This window comes from Aulostomus chinensis, chromosome 13 (genome assembly GCF_037954235.1).
Source record: "Aulostomus chinensis isolate RoL2024-O1b breed Wild chromosome 13, RoL_Achi_v1.0, whole genome shotgun sequence".
NCBI lineage: Eukaryota > Metazoa > Chordata > Actinopteri > Syngnathiformes > Aulostomidae > Aulostomus > Aulostomus chinensis.
This window is the reverse complement of record NC_141332.1, coordinates 3,822,652-3,847,801: the sequence shown is the minus strand read 5'-3', so window position 1 is coordinate 3,847,801 and position 25,150 is coordinate 3,822,652. Positions and strand designations below refer to the sequence as shown.

General features: G+C 47.0%; 1 protein-coding gene across 1 annotated transcript; it reads right to left on the bottom strand.

The window, feature by feature from the left end:
• Positions 1-15,506: 15,506 nt before the first annotated feature.
• Positions 15,507-24,880, bottom strand: hspa9 (heat shock protein family A (Hsp70) member 9). Its single transcript, XM_086222790.1, has 16 exons — positions 24,570-24,880; positions 23,754-23,812; positions 23,006-23,093; positions 22,443-22,624; positions 22,230-22,354; positions 22,074-22,147; positions 20,299-20,405; positions 20,063-20,225; positions 19,892-19,984; positions 19,258-19,467; positions 18,899-19,126; positions 18,589-18,811; positions 18,281-18,375; positions 17,978-18,070; positions 16,978-17,118; positions 15,507-16,521 (listed from the first exon to the last, which is right to left on the bottom strand). The coding sequence occupies exons 1-16, from the start codon at positions 24,648-24,650 to the stop codon at positions 16,444-16,446; spliced, it is 2,040 nt and encodes a 679-aa protein (XP_086078916.1). The 5' UTR covers positions 24,651-24,880; the 3' UTR covers positions 15,507-16,443.
• Positions 24,881-25,150: the final 270 nt, after the last annotated feature.

Below are 25,150 nucleotides of genomic sequence, written 5' to 3'. Positions count from 1 at the left end.
TCACTTATGAGGCAAAACAAAACAAAAGCTTGACTGAGAAACTAAACACAAGAACGCAAAGCTCTGGGGGGCCAACTGGCACGATAACAAATGGTCAGGTGACGTGAGGGTCCGACAAAACACTGAAACTCTCAAATCCACCCACAAACAGGTGGAGAAGGAGCTGATGGGAGCAAAGGAGCAGGACTGTGACTGATGAGGGCCGATTGCAGGACCCAGGTGATGCTCTCAAAAAAGGCAGTTAAACAGACACAGACAGGAAGTGACAGGCCCACAAAGACACAGCAGGGTAGAGCTGACAAAATAATACAGGAACTGACTGGATTGAACAAAAACAGGATGGAACCCAAACAAGAAACACACAAGCAACAAACCAGATCCACGTGAGCTACCAGATGGAACCATAAACTGAAGAGTCCAAACTTACCGTCCGTAACAAAACTAAACAGGGGCCGCAATCAACCCTGATTCTACTTTGAAGCCTTCACCCCCAGAATCTCAAAAAATTTGGACGACCTGTGACAGAGGGAGTCTGTGCTGGTGCAGCGGTTAGCAAAATGGAGACCAGCTTGGTTTTGCTTCATCGGCGAGGCGCCAGAGGGTCCGTCACCGCAAAACTTCCGAATCCTGCACGGACTGACGAGTTTGACGCATCCGACTTGTCAGGGCCTCGTAGCTGTAAGGATCGATTATGATTCTGATCACGATTACCATCGCGGCACTGACAGGCATGGAGGCCTGTTCAAAGACATTAAGGGCGCTAAGAAAACATCATGCCAACAAAAATAAGTCAAAATTGGAGTGGAGTGATGACATCTCAATTTCAATGCGATATCGAATTTTTTTAAAAACGGAATGAAGAAAATATGTGACTGAAAAGAAATTGAAGACCTTCAGCAAAGGCGTGACACAGCACTGAAACCTTTAAGCGTGTTGAAGGAACTGGGGGTCTTTATATGTTCTGTTTTTTTAAAAAGTGTTCCTGGAGCCCAGGTCAGCAGGAGCAGGGCAGCGCCATCACGATCTAACAACTAAAACACCTAAACATGACTTGAGAAGCCCAATATGAGGTGGTTAAACATGCTTCTGACATTTTGAGGCTTTAATTTTGAAATTAGTATTACTCTGTGTGTGTGTGTGTGTGTGTGTGTGTGTGTGTGTGTGTGTGTGTGTGTGTGTGTGTGTGTGTGTGTGTGTGTGTGAGCAAGAAGCAGCCTGACTAGCTCAAGCCTGCCTGCCCTCCTCCACGTCCCCTCTGGGTCAGATAAATCTTGTCAGCTGCCCCCTGCCTCGGTCTGACAGCTCAGCTCAACAGTTACAGCCGTGAAGGTTTGCTGTTGTCTTCCCGTCCCTCCGTCTCTCTGTCTTGGTCCAGCTGTCTCTTTCTTGGTCCTGTCTGGCGGTCAGTCTCTCTCCCCTCCCGCCTCTTTCCTTGTCTCTGTTGCTCTCCATCCTCATCTGTCTCTCTTTCCTGCTGTCTCTCACCCCCAACCTGTCAAGGCAGACGGCCGCCCACCTCCAGCCCGGGTCTACTTGATGTTTTTTAAATGCTGCTGCTGATGTTCTCGCTCAAGGGGGGATTGTTGGACCTCTTTCAACTAAATTCATCAGAAGAGTATAAATCTAGACCTGCTCTTCTGCAGTGATTTGGTCCAGTATTAGTAACACCGACTTGGTTCTTTCAGTTGGTTCGAGTTTGAAACTCTTTGGAGAGTGAAGCACTGATTCCCAACTTTAGTTCCGGGGCGACAGATGTTTACTAACAGCTTCATGATAACAAACAAGACAACAATCAAGTTCATCCATCCCTCCATGTTCTCCCTCTTCTCCTGTTGAGGGTGGGGGGGTGGAGCCTATCCCAGCAGCCTTCCCCCTGGACAGGTCGCCAGTCCATCACAGGGCCAACACATAGAGACAGACAACCATTCACACTCACAGTCACACCTACAGTCAATTTAGAGTGTCAATCAGCCTCGTCCCCTCTTGATGTCTTTGGACTGTGGAGGAAGCTGGAGTACCAGAGAGAACCCAGCAGGAACAGGGAGAACATGGACACACACACAGAAAGACCCCGTGCTCCAGCTGAGACTCAAACCTGGAACCTTCTTGCTGGGGGGCCTCAGTGAGGACCTCTGCTCCACCGTGCCGCCCTTCATCAGTGCAGTTCAACTGAAATTAAAAAAGCACACATATATAATTAAGGGTATTCATACTGCAGACTCCATGCTTGATGAGCCTTGATTCCTGTTCATTTTCCTCTCTCTTCTGGCTCTCCTCCCTCTCCATCCATTGTCTTTCTGTTGATCTCTCTCTCTCTCTCTCTCTCTCTCTTATTCTTCTTCTCCACCATGTCTGCCAAGATCTCATTAAGGGAGAACAATGGTTCAATCAAGGCAGCACACAGATTAAGTAGCCAACAGGCACACGAGAGGAGAACCCATTTACCCTGGGAAATCATCATCACCTTCAGGCTATATTTTAAAGAGAACTTTAAAGGTTAGACAATTAAAAAATAACATCCGAGCCTTGAATGCATCCATGTAGGGGCAGTTTATCTCAAGCTGATTCTCACAGTGCATGTCCAAGGTGCCCCAGAGGGATTCTAGATCATTTGGAGGACCTGAGCCAATGTCACTGAGTGCTGCTGCTCTCTTCTTTCTCTCGCTCCCATCCATCCTTCACAAGTGAAGTTTCAACCATTCTATTGCCGGAAATTTAAACTGACTTAACGGAGTACCTCAAATGTCCATTGAGCCTTGGTCTCTTTGTCTCTCTGTTGTCTGAAATCTGTCCAGCTGCAGCTCTCGTGACACAGATATCCTTTAGAAATTCAACAAAGTCCTTAAGTGTCAGTGGTTCGGGCTGCAACCATTTCCTTCTTATTGTTTTTTTTACTTGCTGCTAAAGTTATTTTAATGCATAGGTCTACGTCATGTTTAAAGGCACTGGGCCTAAATTAAAAGAAAAATGCTCGTATTAAGTGTCCATTATTCTAGATACGTCTTACTGGAAATTGTGAAGCACGTTACTGTCCCGGAAATATGGTAATGATGGGAATGGAACGTTGTCCGCCCTCGATGGCTTGACAACCAACGAGTCACTGGCTGAAGAAACATACAAACACTCAATCACACACGCATACACACACACACACACACACATACACACACACACACACACACACGCATACACACACACTGGGCTGATGGAGCTGATGGCTTCATCACTGACAATCATAGGTTCTGATTCTTTTCAATCATCCTTCATACATAAGCACCTGCTTCTGGCTCATCCACTCAATAGGAGATCATTATATCATGTCCCAGGGATAATTCTGTGTGTGTGTGTGTGTGTGTGTGTGTGTGTGTGTGTGTGTGTGTGTGTGTGTGTGTGTGTGTGTGTGTGTGTGTGTGTTTGGTGATTGACAGCTCCGCTCAGCTCTCTTGTGACTTTGCCTGTGAGTTGAAAAGCAGACAGCATCCCGAGGCAAACACTGACTGGAGGGATTCCGGTGGAGAAGCCCGTTTGACAACAATTACATGGCCTCGCCTGTCGTTTTATTGTCATAATCTTCTACTTCCTCACTCAGCCTGCAACGAAATCATTGTGTAACCTGCTCCAGTAGTTCTCTGCACTTCCAGCATCTCCGTGACTTTTCGTCAGTGCTCCTCTTCCTCATCACATCTGGTTTACACACGTGTGTGAGTCAGTGGGGTTCCACTGTTTACTCTGTGTGTGTGTGTGTGTGTGTGTGTGTGTGTGTGTGTGTGTGTGTGAGAGAGAGAGAGAGAAAGAGAGAGAGAGAAAGAAAGAGAGAGAAAGAGAGAGAGAGATCATCATAATGGTGAAGGAAGGTGATTTAAGTGACTTTGAGGGTTGTGAGGTTATTGGTGCCAGGCAGGTCTGAGTGTTTCAGAAGTGCTGATCCCCTGGGATTTTAACCCTCAACACCTCTAGAGTGGACGGAGAATCGGCCAAAAGAAAGAAAACATGCACAGAGCAGCAGTTCCCTGGGGAAATGCCTTGTTCTCGGCAGAGGTCAGAGGTCAGAGCCCTTGAAGCAGACGGGCAACAGCAGCAGAGGATGCACCTCCGTCGGCTCAGAGCAGGACACTGAGGCTGATATTCACACAGGCTCAGCTAAATGAAACAAGAGAAGACAGGAAAAACTTCACCTGTTGTGATGAGTCTCTACTTTTGCTCCGATACTCAAACGGGCTCCACAGTCACATGATCTCAATCCAGTCGAGCACCTCTGGGATGCGGTGGAACTGGAGACCCACGTGGTGGATTCACAGCCAGCAAATCTGCAACAACTGCGAGATACGTTCACGTCAGTATGGACCAAAAACTCTGAGCTGAAGAAAAAAGGTCGTTCTGAAGAACCGACACGGGACTGGTGAGGCGCACCTGACGAGGTGGCGCCTGAGTTCATATCATCACCTTCTTGGACTGTTCAGGCTCCATCCCTCTATAAGATGATGGAGGAGGAGGAACTGATGTCCCATGTCCAACACTACATCTGCGTTTCGTAGGTGCTGCTGACTGACTTTATAAATCGATGGGGAAAATTCTGTCCCGTAATATTGGTCGAACAATTGCAAACCTACTTCATGTCTGAGCCACAGGAAGAAAAAAAAACACCAGAATCCTGCCGTGACCATCAAACAAGCAGCATCTCACTCGCGTAACAGGTTGTGAGCTGGCAGCTCTTTCAGTGTGACCGTGAGTCCGGTTCATCAGGACGACTGAGTAACTCCTGTGCATCCCAGCTCTCAGTGTCTCCTCTCAGTCGACGGGCACTCAATCACAATCACACTCATCCTCGCTCAGGTTACTGGAGCAAAGCTGAGGAGCCGTTTCCCACTAATGGACACCTTCACAGTTTTTACCCCCGAATTATCACCTGCTGCCAAAACTAGTTTAAACAGTCCAGACAGTAGCCTTCCCCCTGCACGTGTCAGCAGCTCATGTAGTTACCTAACAGTTAGCTAACTTTAACTTTAACTAACAGTCGCAGCTGTGGGCATTTGGTTTGTAATCACACATTTATTCATGTCAAAGTCGGAGTGGAGGGATTTTTCTTTTTTTTTTAACACTGCCATTAGCCGAAGAATTCGTCACAGCTGACAGACGAATTCTTCTTGTTGGCAGGCAGGAAAGCTCTGCTCTGTTTTCCAGTCCGTCCAGGAGTGTTGGATGATCTGTGTCAGAGGCAGCACGGAGACCTCGCAGCACAGGTCACGTCCTGAAGACGTTGAACCAGGCCAGTTTCAGAGCTGATAACCTGATAGGAAACAGACGCTCGAACGTTGTAAAGCTGACTGATGACTGCCATTCAGCTATTCTTCATTTAATCTCCGGGATCCAACGTTTTTGGTCGGCCCTTCAAACTGGGACGGCGACATGCAGCGGACGGTCCAGACACAGTCACCGAAGAAAACCCCATCAGTGTTTTAAAGAAAGATAAACTGAGATTAGCGTTGAGCGGCTGTGTGTGCGCTCAGGGACCGACCCAAGGTCTCTCTGCCAGAGTCTTGGTCAGGAGAATTAAACTCACATGCGTTTTTGATGAGAGAGAAGTCCTGGGTAAGGGGAGGTGAGCCTCTTCACTAATTAAGAACTAGTTCCAAAACAGGTGAGTTCTGAATTGTTTCTCCCCTCATTTCTTGGTAACAGCACCGAGTAAACTCAGAAAACTGCCATCATTATAAGTGTGTTGTATTTCCACCACAGTGTCTTTTTACAATTGCTCTCATCTCTCGTGTTTGCAGGCGATTGCATCAATCCCTTTTCATGCCGTCCGAGTTCACACCATTCATCCCGAGAGATGCTGAGAAGGAGGGATGCGTTTAAAAGAGCTGATGCAGGTCTTTGATCAGCCATCTTGGAAACTTTGATCTGTCATCTCTCTTTGTTAAGTCGCAGCCCTGAACTTTGATCGGAGAATCATCCCGCTTGATCTACAAGCCTTGAAGGCAAACTTCAGCCTGATTGTTGGTCAGAATGAGTCACTAAAAGACTCGGTCGGAGGTTCAGCTCCGATTTTAAAGGTCAGTCATCGTCAGTCCAAAGCTGGTCTGGTGAATCAACACCTGGCAGCTCCTGAGCTCCCGCGACCACACAAAGACCCTCCTGATCTCACGGCTCCAGGTCCTCAACTGTTTATCAGCAAACTCACTAGAATGTAAATACTCTCACCACTACAACTTGTTGTTTTGTTTTTATATCTTTATTCTGCACGTTTCTACAAGTACTGGGGGTGTTTTGTACCTTTAAGTGCAGATAGGGAATATTGAGGCGTTGAGGTGTGGAACAGAACCCAAAAACAGGGCAGGAGGTTTTTGAACAATGTAAAAATGGTTTTACTGGTTTCAGGATGAGGCAGGTGAGGCGCTTTGAGCAGCAGGCTAGGCTAAGATGACGGTCGATGATCCTGAGAGGGGAACAGATGTTACTCTTCATCAGGGGACCGGAGAAGAAGAAGAATTATAATAATAATCCATCCATCTTCTACACTGCTTATCTGTTAGGGGCCCCGGGGGGAGGGGGGGTGGAGCCTATCACAGCTGACATTGGGCGAGAGGTGGGGTTCATCCTGGACAGGTCACCAGTCTGTAGCAGGGCCATCAGGAGCAATCAGGGGCTCAGTATCTTGCTCAAGGACACTTGGACATGGTCACTGGGGGAAGTGAGGATCGAACCAATGACCCTTCAGCTGCTAGACGGCCACTCTACCTCTGGGCCATGCTGCCCCCATAATAATAATAATAATAATAATAATAATAATAATAATAATAATAATAATAATAATAATAATGTGTATTTTCTTTATAGTTTCAGAGCTGTTAGGGTCAATGTACAATAAAAATAAAAACAATGAGATTCAAACATTCAAAGAGGCAGAGAGTCTCAGAGCCTGGGAGCAGAGCAGCTAAAAGCCCTGCAACCCATGGGGGGGGGGGGGGGGGCAGGCAGGAGGAGGAGGAGGATGGAGGCAGACAACTAGAGCTCCATCCTTCTGCCGCTCCGGAGGAGATAGCTTGTGTGCAAGCAAGTGTGCATCCTCTAGTTCCTACTGAATGCCTGTATGTACTACTGATGTACTCTATGTCAGTAGGTATATGGAGTCATGCTTCGCATGTTGAAGGGTAGTGGGGGGGAAGTGTTACATCTCAAACTTCTCATGAAACAATCATTCGAAATCAGGAGACATTATAATCTTAGGGCGGCGCGGTGGTGCAGTGGTCAGCACTGTCACCTCACGGCTAGAAGGTTCCAGGTTTGAGCCCCAGCTGGAGCACGGGGTCTTTCTGTGTGAGTCTCCATGTTCTCCCTGTTCCTGCTGGGTTCTCTCTGGTACTCCAGCTTCCTCCACAGTCCAAAGACATCAAGAGGGACCAGGTTAATCCAGACTCTAAATTGACCGTAGGCGTGGCTGGGAGAGCCAATGGTTGTCTGTCTCTATGTGTTGGCCCTGCCATGGACTGGTGACCTGTCCAGGGGGAACCCCACCTCTCGCTGAGATAAGCTCGATCCCCACCCCCCACCCCCTCATGCCACCCTTAACAGGATAAGCAGTAGAAAAAGGATGGTTTGACCAAAGTTGTACCGTTCAACCCAGAGTTTCAGGTCATTCATTTGACCAAATCTTTCTACAAGTAACTCTACTGCTGGTTTAATGACAGCATACACTGAGATACTTCCTGTCTCACTGTCTCTGTACTTTAACATTCAACAATAAATTATCATCTAATATAAAAGTAGCAATTTGATGACATTTTAACCACAAGTCACTCATAAAAAAGAGCTACATTTAATTAGTTGGAGTATAAAATGTAATTGTGGAGTTGGACCCCCTGCCCTGTCTGAGGCTGGTGATGGCACAGGTGGGACTGTCACCCCCGGGGGCAGCAACCTCCAGCAGCACCACGGCAGAAGAGAAGGAAGTCTGGCAGTGTGTGTCCCTTCCTGGAAATATGTTTTTGGCTTTGTTATGTATTATTTGATGATTTTTGTTTTTCATGATTTTAAATAACTGGCCACACAACCCATCGGACCCCGGGTGAGTGACCCAAGAATGTCTTTACAGACACACCCCGGCTCAACTTTGTTGAGTGTGAGATCAAAGCCAGAGATCAAAGCTTTCAGGGGCAACCTTTAGAGAGGTGAGATCATAGCCAGAGATCAAAGCCTTAAGGGCAACCTGAAGTGGGTGGCAGAAGACTTAAGGTCCGCTGCCTTTTGCTTTGCTCTAGACTGCTTGGTGTATTTTTTCAGGGAAAGTTTCCTCCGTTTGCACAGTGTTCTGCTGCTCATGGCCATCTTCCACCGGGGGGTCGGAATTGTCTAAGCTATAAAACGCTTCAACTTCAGATCTGTCTGCTTGCTCTGGATCATCCTCAGCGAAACTGGCTAGGATCTGCTCATCAAAAATGACACTTCGAGGCATGAGCTTTCTTAGAGGTTTGGTCTTACTTACTTCCTGGGCTGCTCTTTCTAAGTTTCTCCGCGCCTTTTCTTTGTCTCTCTCCCTCTGCTGTTGTTCTTTTTCTAAAAGTGCCTTCTCGACATGCTTTGCTGCCCTCAGCGCATTTAAGCTTTTCACAGGGATGCTCTCGATGTCGTGAAGCAGGTCTGCCAATCTTTCTTCAATGCATTGCAACTTTTCTACAGTGCTAAGTGGGGGCTGGTTTGAGGCCACGCAGTATCGATACACTTGTGTCACCTTCTTACCGACAGCGTTTAACATTGTGTCCTCATCCTCATTTTGAGCGAGCTCATGCAGCTCGACCTCTTGTTTGAGCTTGACAGCTCTCATTCTCTCCTTTTCCACTTCGCCCTGTATGCCCAATGCCAAAGTCTCATCATCGTTATTCAATTTCTTACTGGAAAAGTCAACTTTCTGCCGGAGCTCCTCCAGTACCTCCTCCATCACAGAGCTGTGAATAAGGGTCAGGATCTGCTCTGTCTCCTGCTCCACCACCTCCAGCACCTGCAAGGGGTCAGAGAAATAAAGCTCATCCTTCTTCCATTCAGTGGGAGACAGACTGAACAGAATGCTCTTGTATCTCGCATATTCACTGAGAACTTCCTCAATATGGGACATTTCTCTTTTCACAGCCTCTATTTCTTCATTCAGTTTCTTTATGGTAGCAATCTTATCTTGTTTAGCCTTGTTTTCTGTTTCAAAAAGTATCTTTTCCTCCTGATGTTTCTTCTCAGACCTCTTGAGGAACATTTTATTGTGTTGTTTCTCTCTCTCAAGGGTCATTTCCAGAGTTTTCACAACATCTTTTTTTCTGTTAATCGCCTGTTTCAACCTGCTAATCTCTGCCTTCTTCTTTTTTGATATTTTCTCAGTATTAGGAGCCATGTTGTTATTCATTTCTTGTTTATTTGCAACTTTTCCTCCCTCCGTCCTTCCTTCTTTCTGCCCTTTATTTGAAGCCAGCCACTAGAACGTAGGGTCCTTTTATGGAGTGCTGACATCACTGAGGATTCCAGTGACATCACTGGGGAACTGAGCGCTGAACGCTGCTGTGCTGAGAGGAATTGGGATGTTTTTTTCTAAAACGGCGAGTCTAAAACTGTTGATATCTGATGTTTATGACTGACACCATTTAGTGAGAGTCAGAGGGCCGTGTGTCCACGCTACAGCTGGTCTTGTTCTCACTCGTATCAAACTGGTGTCCCTCAGCCTAACGGGCTCCAGCGACGTGCCTGTCGTCACTAACGGACCCGTTTTTGTCACAATCAACTCATCCCATCCTTCTGAAACAACCTGACTTCAAGTAACAAGGTCAACTCCACCTCCTCGCCCAGGGCAGAGGTTGTGTCTCAACTTCTTCCTGACCTGCACCTCCTGGCTGGAAATGACAGGGTGCACTGAGGTGGAGCTGGACAAGAATAATGACAACATCAGTGAATACGACCCCACATTTGTTTTGGTGGGTGTAACTTCTCCTACTACTCAGGAGAAGTCTAAAACAGGCTTTACTTTGGTGCTCACATACACCAGCGTGGGCTGTTGGTTGTGCAGGTCTGTACTCGGGTGTATTTTTAGTTTAGAATACAATCGAGCTCCAGAAACCCACAGCCGCAGTCTAATAACATTACCTCTGAGGTTCAAATCTGACTCATCTCCTGAAGGGTTACAAGGTATTTATTAGAAATCAAGGAGTGGCCTGGTGGAGCGGTGGTCAGCACTGTCACCTCACAGCAAGAAGGTTGTGGGTGGAGCCCCGGCTGCAGCACAGGATCTTTCTGTGTGAGTCTCCATGTTCTCCCTGTTCCTGCTGGGTTCTCTCTGGTACTCCAGCTTCCTCCACAGTCCAAAGACATCAAGAGGGACCAGGTTAATCCAGACTCTAAATTGACCGTAGGTGTGACTGTGAGTGTGAATGGTTGTTTGTCTCTATGTGTTGGCCCTGTGACGGACTGGTGACCTGTCCAGGGTGAACCCCGCCTCTCACCTGAAGGCTGCTGGGATAGGCTCCACCCCCCTGTGACCCTTCAGAGGATAAGCGGTAGAATGTGGATGAATGGATTAGAAATCAAGTATATGAGCACCATAACTTCTTTTTCCCAAGTAGGTCCTTTGTGAGTGCAGCTTCTCTAAGCTTGTTACAGGAAGAAGATTCAAAGTAAAGTCCTGAACTTTACAAGGCCGCCAACGAGCAGCACTTTGAATATGAATGTAGCAGCTGCATAAATCAGCACACACTCACATAAAAATCAGTTACTTTTTTCCATCTTGCCTGCACATTTCTTCATGGGAACATTATCATAAAGCTAATTAGAATCAAAAGCTGAGTGAAGGCAATGGCGTCCTGTGAGTTGGATGGAAGCATTATTGATTTCAAAAGTTCCTCCAGTTCTTTTCTAAGTGGCTCTGAACAACACACGATATGGAACATCCCGTTTTTGGCTCTAGTGGACAATGGAGGTGCTGTGTGTGCGTGTGTGCGCGCGCGCGTGTGTGTGTGTGTGTGTGTGTGTGTGTGTGTGTGTGTGTGTGTGTGTGTGTGAGAGAGAGAGAGAGAGAGAGAGAGAGAGAGAGAGAGTGAGTGACAGCCTTTTTTGATGAGTCAGAGCCTCACACACATGTTGGTCTTTGTAATAATGGGAAATGGTGGCGGCTTGGTGGGGAGGGTTATTTTCTTGTTCTTTTCCTCTCTCGCCTTGGCGGTGGGTGACATGTCAAGAGGAAGCATTTTGACCTGACAAAGATCTATTCACATTTAAATACGCTCACCCTGACTTCTCTTCATCTGCTAGATGATAAAAAAGGCAGCAAAAAAGTCTTTCAAAATATTTCAATAGCTGTTTTGGGGATGTTCCCCAAGTTGTCTATTTCCAAGCGTGAAAGAGGTTCAACTAATTTACGAAATCACCAATGGAAAGGAGGACGGGCTAAAGTGCAGCTGGATCCCTGCCAGCTGTGTGAGGGCCAACACCAGAGGACCTGGTATGAGTCTTGATTCAAGCAGGAGGTACCACCTAGGAGGTACAACCCAGGAGGTACAACCCAGGAGGTACAAACCAAGAGGTACAAACCAAGAGGTACAACCCAGGAGGTACAACCCAGGAGGTACAACCCAGGAGGTACCACCTAAGACAGGGGTTGGCAATCATGTGCCATGGAGGGCCGTGTGTAGGCAGGTTTTTTTTCATTGGCGGCTCATGATGTCTGACGAGGGACCAACAGAGGAAACCTGGCTTAACACCCGGCGTCATCCCACTCAGCAGCGGAGCCTCCACTCCTTCCATGTGAGCAGGTGAGCCTGCAACCTTGTAGATGAGTAACATGCAGACCTCTGCCTTAATAAAGCTGAAAAACACACAGGGCCCAATTTTCTACAGCGTTGCATGTGTAAAAACATGTAGAATAGTTGTCACTCACAAACAAATGTGCAAACTGACCTACCACGTATGCAATGCCTTTCAAATGAGCACTGTCGATGTAGCACATTTGTCTCCATGAATACCTAAAGTGGCAGTTTTTAACCTCCAAAGTACTCTGCAAGGGAGAAATGCAAAAAAAAGATTTATTGAGCACAAGCGAGCCAGAACTCAATTTCAGAGACTGCATCGTTGAAGCAGTTAATGTTCACTGCAATTCATGTGACTAAACTCAAGATAATTGACGGATGACCAACACAAATTTAAAAATAAAAAGCTGTTAGAAATCACCACCACAGGAGGATAAACCATCACAAACACACGCAAATCTATTCTACTGGTTTCCGAGCTGAGACAACTAAATCACCTCCTGTCAGAGCTGTTTTAGCAACGTTTTGTGATGTTGCTACACACTGTAGTAACAACCCGAATCTGCCAGAGGCTAAAGTTGCTAACTTGAGCAGTTGCTAATGTTACATAGCAAATATTAGCTTAGCTGTCCGGCAGACAAATGGCCACATCAGCTTGGCTTTTCAGACCCTTTCAGTGTTTTGGATTAGACCACCATAGACAAGCTGAACCAATATTGACCCCAGTTTTGCTCCTTTGTTGGTCCAACAGTATTTGGGATGGATGACGGAATGAAGCCCGAAGTTTCTGCAACATTTCTCTGGTTCATTCGACATCTCATGACTCCTGAGTTCTTCCAGGCGGTGACCACTCCAAGACACACCTGATATCATATTTGTTCGTGCTGTTGGCTCAGAGATCCTTCACTGTTTTTCAGCCAGCTCACTCACATTTTACCAATATGAAAATTGTGGACCTGATTCGAAAAAATAATAATAATAATTACTTCAGCGCTTTAAACATTTTTTCAAATAAATTTGATTGCAACCTCCACCTTTATAAAAGTTCCATTGATGTTTTATTCTTTGAAATGTATTGCTTTCTCTTACAATTGCTGTCTTTCCTACCTTTACAGTGCACATAGGGAATACTGAAGCGTGTGTTAAACAGAGCCCAAAACCAGAGCGGGAGGTTTTTGAACAATGTAAAATGGTTTTACTGAATTCAGGAGGAGGCAGGGGAGGCGGTTTGAGCAGCAGGCTGATAGGCAAGCAGGCAAAGATGATGGTCGATGATCCTGAGAGGGGAACAGATGTTACTCTTCTTTGAAGAACACGGGAACAATTCAGAAAACTCAGACTTAGTTGCCAATAATGTGTGTCTACCACTTTAGCTGACTGAACAATCTGGCAAGTAATGGCTGATGAAGTGGTGTTTATCTGTGCTGTGGGGCTGATGAGGCGATGAATGTTGGGATCGATGACGGGAGGTTTGTCAGGTCTAATCAGAGAGAAGCCCCCGGGAAGGACGAGCCGTGCCTGAAATTAAGCACACACAGGGAAGGAGACTACAAGTGTGGCCTGGTGGCTGCAGCCGTTCCTCTGTTTGCCCAACATGCTGCTTATGGCCATCTTCAATCAGGAGGTCACAATTGTCAAACCTATAAAACGCTTCAACCTTACCTCCGTCTGCTTGCTCTGAATCATCCTCAGTGGCACCGGCTGGGATCTGCTTGTCAACAATGACACTTGGAGCCATGAGATTTTAGTCTCGTGTCTTCCGAGGGCTCTTTCGATGTTTCTCCTCCTCACTTTCTTACTGGCAAAGTCAGCATTCCGCAGGGGCTCCTGCAGTGCTTCCTCCACAACAGAGCTGTGAATAAGGGTCAGGATCCGCTCTGTCACCTGCTACAACACCTCCATCACCTGGAAGATGTCATCCTTCTGCCGCTCCGGAGGAGACAGCTTGAACAGGATGCTCGTGTCCCTCATATTCACTGAGAATTTCCTCGATCTGGGACGTTCCTCTTTTCACAGCCTCTATTTAAGGATGCGTCGTACCCATGTTGGCGCAGGTGTAGGTGCGCTGACCCAGGCCGTGTGCCGTGGGTGCTGCCCCGGACATCTCAGGGCATCACAGATCCGTTACTGACCCATCAGGTTTCCTCTCACACCTCTTGAGAAACATCTGATGGTTGTTTCTCTCTTGAGGGTCATTGAACGCTGCGATGACCTGATCCAGCCTGCTCATCTCTGCCCTCTTCACATGAGCCATGTGATCAAGTACAGCAGGCCAGAGGTTGCAAGTCTTACAGCAGCGAGTCAACCGAAGGGACTGAGTGAACCAACAATTGTGTATCCACGGTCTGCAAGTTGCTCAGCTCGCAGTTTATAGAAGTTTCCAGCAGTGCTAAATGGGACAAGCCAAACACAGTCAGAGTAAATAGCAGGAGCTTCCTGCACTGGACGAGTGAATCCCCTACTGATGCACTCGCCTTGGCCACGAGCCCCATGGTTGATTTCCTCCACAGGCACAAGCTCAGCCAGTGATAGTAATGGCCTTAAATCATCCTGGAACACATTTAATAATCTGTAACAGGTAGGGAAAACCTGACTCAAGTGATTCGCACGACCCGCATCGCTTCAGAGAGTGACTCAGAATAACCTGAATCAGTGAAAGGGTCTGCTGTTATTGTTCATTTCTCGTTCATGCGCCACCTCTCCCTCCTTCTTTCTTTCTGCCATTTATCCAAATCTAACCACATGAAAGTACAGTCTCCTCATTTGGTCTCAGGATTCTAATGGAACAGAACAGAATTCACACAGCTGGACCACCGCGTCATCCAGGTAGGCTGCCGGGTTGTGTTCTGTACCCCGAGCAACTGTTACTGCCTGTCATTGCATTAAACTCAGGCCAAAGGCAGCACCGTAACTAGAAAGTACCTGAAAGGAATTATCAGAGCAACGGGGATGAGCAAGTACATGATTATCTGTATCTGGGTGGGCGGGGCTTGGCCCAAACTTGTAGTGGTGTCTTTTCCACTCCTGGAATGGATACCGGTTGATCATCAATTTTTATATTTATTATTTTAGAATGATTACAGCACAAGTTAAACAAATATATAATTTAAAAAATCAGGGAAAGAAAATGCAGTTGTATGACATAAAATACAGCAAAGCCACTGCCAGGTTTCATAATTAGTACAAAACAAACAGCCCCTATCAAACTCATATCAAACTGGTGTCCCTCAGCCTAACGGGCTCCAGCGACGTGCCTGTCGTCACTAACGGACCCGTTTTTGTCACAATCAACTCATCCCATCCTTCTGAAACAACCTGACTTCAAGTAACAAGGTCAACTCCACCTCCTCGCCCAGGGCAGAGGTTGTGTCTCAACTTCTTCCTGACCTGCACCTCCTGGCTGGAAATGACAGGGTGCACTGAGGTGGAGCTGGACAAGAATAATGACAACATCAGTGAATACGACCCCACATTTGTTTTGGTGGGTGTAACTTCTCCTACTACTCAGGAGAAGTCTAAAACAGGCTTTACTTTGGTGCTCACATACACCAGCGTGGGCTGTTGGTTGTGCAGGTCTGTACTCGGGTGTATTTTTAGTTTAGAATACAATCGAGCTCCAGAAACCCACAGCCGCAGTCTAATAACATTACCTCTGAGGTTCAAATCTGACTCATCTCCTGAAGGGAAAAAAATCTTCCTCAAAAGCTACAACATATTCTTTGTGAGACAGAATGCAATTTTAGATTTTTATTAGAAAATACAATGGTTACTGCGAGCCTGAATCCCCACTGCACCCCCATCCGTCCCCCGACACCTTGAACAGGCAGCCTCCTGGCGAACCATCGCATCACACAGAGCAGGCTGAGGCAGCAGCAGACATCCCTGTGGGGGTGGTGGACCGCTGCGGCGACGCCTCTCGTTCACCTCTGTCACGATACAGAAATGGCTGAGGCCTCGTCCTCTTTCGGGCCATTTTAGCATCCAGATTCCTTGGAGTTTTTCTAGTCTGTCCCTCGGTTTAGAGCCACAAAGAGGACGAGGGTCAAGCACAGGTCAACCGAAGCCAGACATTCCTACACTGCAAATATGGCTCTCACACTCAGGTTTATCCTCAGACTTGAGCCTGACATCCTCGCACCTCAATGTTGTTCCGGATGTCAGTGGACATGAAAGAAAACTGTTGATTTGCACTGGTGATGATTGGGCTGTGGCCACATTCAGACCATACTAGCCAAAACCTTTAAATGCTCCATAGAACAAACCCCCCCACACACTGTTCAATCAACATGGCTGAGAGATTTACGCCACTGGACACTAAATGGTGGAAGCAGGGCTTGAAGCCATAAATAAGCTGAACAAAAGATGATACCTATATGACGTCTTAGACAAAACAAAGTAATCATTTTACTACTTTAGAATGTAAATTAACAAGCTTTGTAAAAATACACAAACATGACATTGGCAGACAGAGAAATTACAGACAGGATATCGTAGACTTGGAGGAACACACCGACTTTACATAGGACTATTTTACTGTCAAAACACAGTAAAATTATATCTTATGGTGAGAATGACTAAGATTCAACTTGCTCTTACCCTCCCCCATACAGACCCAAACCCAACAGTCCTCTGTTGTCATGGAAACCCAGTGACAACCAAGTGCAAAGTTCTACTGCTGGCCTTCTTTCTTCTCCCCCTCTGATGAGCTGGAGCTGCTGCTGCTGCTGCTTTCACGCTCTGATGCCATCTGCAGGAGGGAGGAGTCACAGCAGGTCAGATTCAGTTCTAACATTTCCAAAAATGCCTCTAGAAGCTTCCCCTCAATCATCGTGAAATGATGCACCCCAACATTTAATTTGAATAGTAGAGAGTTGTCGAGAGCCATCCAGGAACAGCAACACTAAACGTAGTGATGTCCTCACATCCAAACTATCTCACAGCCCATCATCACTGGCTTCATGCCAAAAGGCAGATATTTAACAATAATTGTGTATGTAGATAACATTTAAAATTCACTTGTCAGTCATTAAAAAGGTGTTTAAGGCCAAGGAAATTCACTTCTTCAAGTGTTCATATTGCTCCAACAGACATAATGTCCACGTTTCAGAAGGAATCGTCAAAGGCTCCAGATCCTTCTGCAAATGAACATCAAATGTCTCCGCCCAGCATCTCCCCCACCACCTTCCTTGTTGACTCCCCTCACCTTCTTGTAGGCCATTTCAAAGAGTTTGAGGGACGCCTGTTGTAGGTTGGTGGCCGCCTGTTTGATGTTCTCTCCTGTTTCAGAGTCCTTGTTGGTCAGAAGATCCCGCACCTTGGTGATCTCCTCCTTCAGCTTGGCACACTGAGTAGAGAGGAAACGCTGGTCAATGGACCTGCATCACCGTCCCACTGGACACAAGTCATCACTGCTCTTGCATGCCTTCCCTCCATCGCTCCTACACCACTAACCTCGCATCACTTGAAGCTTAACAGAGGTGGGTAGTAATGCAGTACATTTCTCAGTTACAAGTACTTGATTAACTTAGGGATTATTGTACCTGTAAGAGTAACCCTGTTTTGCCTGAGTACGTCTGAAGAGCGCTACTTTTATTCTGTTACATTTGCCGATGTTCTACTTGTTACTTTCATTTTCAAATAGACTTGAAATGAGACCCATTTACCCCTAAAGCTTAAAACACAATGGTGCAGCCTCATCACCGTTTGTCACATGACACGTGTTTTTTTTTTTTTTTTTTAACAATAACAGGATTCTAAGTAGTCTCTCCTCCTCCATCAGTTAGAGGTTGTGATGGTGTGTTAGCAGACAGAGCTACAACAGAAGAGGAGCTGCTACGGGAGTCAACATGGACCAGACAGCTCGTTTTCTCACAATGCAATGGTGCTAGAAAACAGGACAACAAGGTCAAGCAAATTATTTCACCGGCTCTTCTTTTACCATTTGCCGTTGTAAAGTTTTCTTCAACTCTGCTTCAATAAATTTGTCTTGCTCTGACTATTTTAACAACAAATCCTCAGTAACTCAGTGGTCTTCTCATTAAATACCTTCCTGCTCAAGTAAATCTTTAAATATTTTAAAGTAACAGTGCTATTTTTGGCAACCCTACACACCTCTGCAAACTCAACACTTCTTCCCCAAACACAGTGCCAGTATTACGTAGTTAGATGACCCAACACAGCAAACTAAACCGGAGCAACTGTACCTCATCAGCAGGAAGCTGGTCCTTGAATTCCTCCATCTTGGATTCAGTGTCATGGACGATGCCCTCAGCCATGTTGACTGCCTCCACACGGTCCTAGTGGACATAGCGAGATACAGTTACAGTCCAAGTAAATACAACACAGCTGTGATAGAGTGAAGAGGCCTAAGATATTCCTCCCTCCATTTTGAAAACACCAACAATGTTCCGTAGGGTTAAGACGTGGCCCAATAAGCACCGATGGATTCATCTAACGCACGGATCTTTACCTCAGTGATAATCTACGTCAGTGGCTGGAGCCCTCACCTTCCTCCTCCTGTCCTCCTCTGCATACTTCTCAGCGTTCTTTATCATGTTCTCGATGTCATCATTACTGAGACCTCCGGAAGACTGGATGACAACTGAGGAGACGGCAGAGAAGGGACAACATTACACTTAACGTAAGCAGGTTGAATTCAGATCCTCATGTGAAGAACAAAGGTCACTCCTAAACCCATTTTTGAATAGACTACTAGTGACTGTGCTCCTGCCAGTGGAACAAGTACTCTGGTCTACCAGGAACAAGTTAATCCAGTGTCATTGAGGGGCAGCCTAGTGCATCAGTCCACACTCACTCTGCTGTTCCCGACCAGTGCCCTTGTCCTTGGCGGAGACGTGGACAATGCCGTTGGCGTCAATGTCAAAAGTAACCTCAATCTGGGGAACGCCTCGGGGGGCAGGGGGGATGCCCACCAGAGTGAACTGGCCCAACACCTTGTTGTCTGCAGCCATTTCTCTCTCCCCCTGACACACTTTGATCTCTACCTGAGTCTGACCGTCAGCTGCTGTGGAGAACACCTGAGGAGCAGACAGACAAGCGTCATTTGACCTGTGACGTCATTTCTAAGGAGCATCAGCGAGGTTGGGTTGACCGGGGTTGTGTACCTGGCCCTTCTTGGTAGGAATTGTGGTGTTCCTGTTGATGAGTTTGGTGAAGACGCCACCCAGAGTCTCAATACCCAATGACAGTGGCGTCACATCTAAGAGCAGCACGTCAGTGACATCACCAGCCAAAACACCACCCTGGATGGCTGCTCCTATGGCAACAGCCTCATCCGGGTTCACAGACTTGCTTGGGGCACGGCCAAACAGGTCCTGTACAGTCTGTTGGACCTACAGGCAAAAACACAGAGGTTAGTGCAGCTCCAGCTGGCCCAAGGGGCTACGATCAGCTATCTCAGCCTGCTGAAGGCCTCGCAGCTTCCTGTACAGCACTGAAGTAGACGAAACAAGCTGTCAGGTACCTTGGGCATGCGAGACATGCCTCCGACCAGCAGCACCTCTCCGATGTCTCCCTTAGACACCTCAGCGTCCTGCATGGCCTTCTGACAGGGAGCGACGGTGCGGCGGATCAGGTCGGCCACGATGCTCTCAAACTGGGCTCGAGTCAGCTTCATGTTGAGATGTTTGGGGCCGGAGGCGTCCATGGTCAGGTACGGGAGGTTGATATCAGTCTTTGACAGAGACCACATCAGTCAGGTACAGCAGCTTTCACATCATTAGTAAACAAAGGATTGAGGAGCATCAGAAGAGTGTGTGGCCCCGTACTAGGCCTGCCCCGGTGTCAGTATCAGGACAGTCCACTCTCACTGGGCCCGGTCAATGCCGGCTAAGCAGCAGCACGCTCTAAAACAGAACCTGCTGCTGTCAAGCACAAGAAAGGAGCTTCCTCTACCAGCACTGTAACACTGAGCCAGACACACCATCTGGACAGCTGACTGAGCGCTGGACCAGCGGCTTCAGCACCAACACCCTCTCTCTCAGGAGACGGTGAGCACAGATGCCATTTTTACATTTTACAAAGCTACTTCAATGAGAACAAATCTTAAATGTGTCTCTAGTTCAGGGGAGTAATAGGGCTGTAACGTGTGTGTGTACCTGGAGTGAAGATGACAGCTCACATTTGGCCTTCTCAGCAGCTTCTCGGACTCTCTGGAGAGCCATGTTGTCCTTCATCAGATCCACACCAGACTGGCAAGGAAACAACACAGTTGACAAACTGGCCAACTGAGCAGAGGCTCAGATGAAGGAGGAGACTTTACTCTTTACCTCTCTCTTAAACTCCTTGACAATGTGCCTGAGAAGGTGCTGGTCAAAGTCCTCTCCTCCCAGGAAGGTGTCGCCGTTGGTGGATTTCACCTCAAACACTCCCTTCTGTATTTCCAGGACGGAGATATCGAACGTTCCTCCACCCAGATCATACACAGCAATACTGGAAGCACACAGGCCAGTTGAGGAGAGGCAGACACAAACAGCATCAGAGAAAAAGTCCCGCCTCGACTCACATCTTATCCTGGGTCTTGTCAAGGCCATAAGCCAGAGCGGCAGCTGTTGGCTCATTGATCACACGCAGGACGTTCAACCCAGCGATCTGACCGGCATCTTTGGTGGCCTGAAGTCAAAGAAATGTGTCAGACATTTGGGACAGACAGCATGGCTGCAACGGTCCACATCTCCATTCTCAGCTCAGCTTGTTTGCAACGCTTAAAAAATTCCTTAACCACCATAAAATCTGCATCATAATCCAACACGGACAGGATTTTGAGCATAAATACTATTCAATATCTACTGGGAACTACTGAGCCATTCAGCACAGTGTGCACAGCGGATACAACAGAACTTTAACTGCCCTATGGAACCAAAATTGCAGTTCACACACATACTGAACACCTTGGGTCTTGTATTTTCATGATATTTAACATTCAAATGTTAAGGCAAATCAAATAACCCTTTTCTTGACGGTCCAGTTAGAACATTCAGGTTGATCGTTTATCTTCTGTTGCCGTTTCACTTCTGGAACCTGAATATACAGATTTACCACTTGGGGGCAGCAGAAAGCTGGAAAAACCACGGCGTCACCTCTACAGTAGATATGGCTGACATTTAAACATGACTTGTTTACCCGTCGGATAAGGAGTGTCCTCATCATGTTCCTATCCATTACTGACTATTACAGTCTCCATGCCAACCACCTGCTGCAGGACACATCCTGCTGTGAGCGCAATGACAGGAAGAAAGTCCTCTGATGTTACTGTCCTGATTGCAAATAACCTCCTTTTTAATGAAGATGAAGTACCCTTCAAAGGGCCGGGTACCTTTACATCGCATCATAGGACTTAAGAATAATGAGGGAGAAATCTGTTTCCAGGGATCATGGTTCCTTGTTCGAATGATCAGCAGGTAAAAGCTGTCTTTATACATACAAACTTGAGACAATGTCCACGAGAATACGACTGGACAGCTTCAAGAGCTGAAGTTTTGACAGGAGGAAGGACTCCTGGGCCAAGTGGGGCAGGAGGCAAAAGTTACACGGTCATCACGAAGCTGCTTCAAAATAAATGGGCACAGGAACGAGTCACAAACCTGGAAATCAGTCAGGAATGGTGACTGAGCAGTTCCTCTGGTCTCAGAGTCAGTACGTTTGTGGTTAAATGCCTGATATGTAATCTGTGGTTAACATGAGCTGAAGATATTTCCCAACATAAAATGCATCCGTTAATCCCATCCATTTCTGATACCGCTTCTCTGTTAAGGGGGGGCCTCAGGTGAAATGCTAAGTTTTTAAAATGGCAGCTGCCAAAGGGCGATTAAAAGGAGACGCAGCATTTGTTGAGGACTTCATGGTGAAAACAGAAGCGTGGAGCTTAGCGGTGCTGACTTCAAACTCAGGTGGTGGTTGGTGGTGTAGTTCCTTCGTAGGCTAACGTTAGCTTTTTACTGCTAGCCATAGCAAACATTAAAGTGTCGTTCGTTATCAATGATGATGTCAGCTTTTGTTCACCATCGTGCTGATTTTCTGATCTAAACATCCAATGGAACAATCCCAGTGGTGTTTGGTGGAGGAACCATGGAGATGACCACTTCCTGTCGGACTATGAAAACACCTCATCCCAGTGGCACCCAGTTGATCATAAAAGTGGAAAAATGTTTTGGCAGGTGAACATTTTACTGACTGCTAACAGAAAATACTGACTACAAGTTCCAGGCAAATGAATGCTCAGTAAAACTGTCCTGGAACAGAAAATTGAACCACTCATGTTTAGAGAGTGTGAGAGTGTACCTGTCTCTGAGAGTCATTGAAGTAGGCCGGTACTGTAATCACAGCGTTCTTCACTTTGGTCCCCAGGTAGTTCTCTGCAGCACAAACACAACTCAGCACCAGACGACACGCGACAGTGACAGACAACAGCATCGGCCGGAGTAAATGTCGCCATACCTGCGGTCTCCTTCATCTTCATCAGAACGAAGGCTCCAGCCTGGCTGGGGGAGTACATCTTCCCATGAGCCTCCACCCAGGCGTCACCGTTGGATGCACGGACGATCTTGTAGGGAACATTCTTTCTGTTAAAACAAACATCACATTTTATTAGAATCAGTGGAATATTTTCCCCGTGTTTGTTTGTTTGTCCCAAACCAAGGATGCACTCACAGGTCTTTCTGGACTTCTGGGTCATCAAAGCGGCGTCCGATCAGTCTCTTGGTGGCGTAAAGGGTGTTCTCAGGGTTGGTGACAGCCTGGCGTTTGGCGGGCATACCTACCAGACGCTCTCCGTCTGCTGTGAAGGCAATGACCGAAGGTGTGGTCCTGGCTCCCTCTGCGTTCTCCAACACCTGTGGAGCAAAGACACACGTCACACACCAGTCCTCTACTGACACACACCCACCTGCCCATTGACAGGAGGACTGGGACGGCTCTCAAAACTGACGTGACTGGTATTTGGCAAAAAACAAGTACGGTGTTAACAATTCTGTGAGACCCGTAATCATGGTGAACACGAGGTCAAGATCGAGGATGACCACTTGTGATGGACTGCACAGGGCGGGTGCTGTTACCAGGTGGGAACATGGCTCACAAACACAACTGCTTCTTGGACAGACTGATGCCTTTGAGTGAGCAACCGCTGAACTTCCACCGTTTCTTCATCGTGAAGAAATCTTTGATCAGCTGTCGTGAAAATGAGCTCACAACAAACTTCATTATCCCCCTCTCACCTTGGACTGTTTCCCCTCCATGACTGCAACACAGGAGTTGGTGGTGCCCAGGTCAATACCGATGACAGCTCCTCTGATGGCCTCTGACCTGAAACACACACACACGCACACACACACACACACACACACACCTGGGAGTTGGACAACATTCTGAGTGCAAGCATCCTCACCACTGACTCCACACTGCTCTTGGCTGCGTTTAAGAAACTCAGATATTTTCGGTGGTTCTTCAGGAGGTCTGGACTGATGTGACATGTTCTCTCACCTCTTACTGTCTGTCTGGTTGTGGCTGTGTGTGCACGTGTGACGCGATGCATGTAGGGGCCAGAGCCTCCTCAAGTCCAACAGCAGTCACTTGCAAATGCGTGACAATGTAAAGAGTGAAATGAAATTCATTCTCGTAAATTAAATAAATTCCATGACCTTGGCTGAGTTATTTAAAAGAAGAAAAGAGGTCTAGACCTGTTTTATAAGAAAAGTGACTTTCAGTGGCTCCTGCTCTGATGTGGCACTCAATATAAAATGATTTCAAGTAATTTAACTTGACTTTTTTTTTTGGGGGGGGGGGGGCAGAGTTCCTTTGAGGGTGTTGGCTTTGGCCCAACAGCTCACTGCTACATCTGAATTAAACACCCCCCCCCCCCCCATTTGGAAAGACAAGCAACCCCCTTCCCCCTCCCCCCTCACACACATCCTAACACTCACATCTGGGAGTTAAAGGGACATTCCAGTGTTTCTTGATACTTACGCATAGTCTCTCCTGGACAAGCCTCTGAGAGCGTCTGACTGGAAACCACTCCAGGAAGCCTGGGACAACACCATCACATCATACCGTTACCACACGATGTCGGACATCAGCCAGGAACTCATGGTGACAGAACATCAGCTTTCTTGGTTTTCATTCATGTTAAGCTTTCCTAACTTTACCAATCTCACATACTTCTGAGTTGGTGAGGACGTTCAGTCCCAGGTGGATCGTTAGTCTGACCAAATCACGTTGGACAAATAAAAAACAAGTAACACCGGCGGCATGAGCGCACGCGCTTGTCGAGGTAACTTCAGGGTGTAGCTGAGGGTGATGGGGGGGGGGTGTAGCTGAGGGTGGTGGGGGGGCGTCACTGAAGGTCAACGGTCCACCTCAGCCTCGAACATGACGACGCACGTGTTACCTTCGTTCGCGGATGATATATCACGAACAATTGATAGTTATCGATTGAACGCAACGCCGCCGCATCGATTGGAGGGACATCCGCTGAGACGACGTCACGCGCACCAGGACGAATTTAGCACAAGGAGAACTCGCCAGGACAAAACCGGGACGTCATGTGCCGTTCCTATAACATTTGTGGATATTCCGTTATCTGTAGCATGACATGGCATTATCTGCGTCAGACCAGCTTAAACCAACAACACGTGATTATTTTTAAAAGTCACGATTCAGAGGGCTGGCCTCAAGCTAGCTGTTAGCATGCTAACCAACCCGGCTAATTGACAGATTCTGTATTATTCTTCCGAAATACTCCGGTTACTTCGCTGGAGATACAACACAGTGTTGAGAGCTCACCTTCTTAATCAAAGAGGACACATTTCGTGTGCAGTTTCTGGTCGGGAGAGTCCTTGACACGGTCCTGGCAACGCTCAACATTTTGACTCGGCTAACTGGCTAACGAGAATTATCTTTAATAAAAACGTCCACAGCAGCGTTTAACGTGGAATTGGAGCTGGAGCGAGAGGGGTCGTCTAGAAGATGTGAGTTCTCCGGGTGTCTCCGGTCCTCCAGGTAGCTTGTACCGAGTACAGTGAGCGCTCACGTCCAGCTCGTTGGTCTTCTGCAACAGCGGAGGAACTGCGAAGCTTCTTCTGGAATTATCCAACACATGTTGCACCATGAATTGCTGAAGGACCCCAAAATGGGTGACAAGCTCTGTGCCTGAATTATTTCTCAAATTTATGGAAGGATTACATATTCATTTCAGGTTTTAAGTGTGTGTTACAGTGTTGACGTCTTAAAAATAATTATATTTGTGGTGTCGCTATAAAATATTCAAATGTCCATATCATGTTTTGCTTGTTTGTGGTTAGGACGCGAACAGGGCGGATACATTTCGTGGGCAAGTGAAGGTCATGATGTAACCACGGACGGGT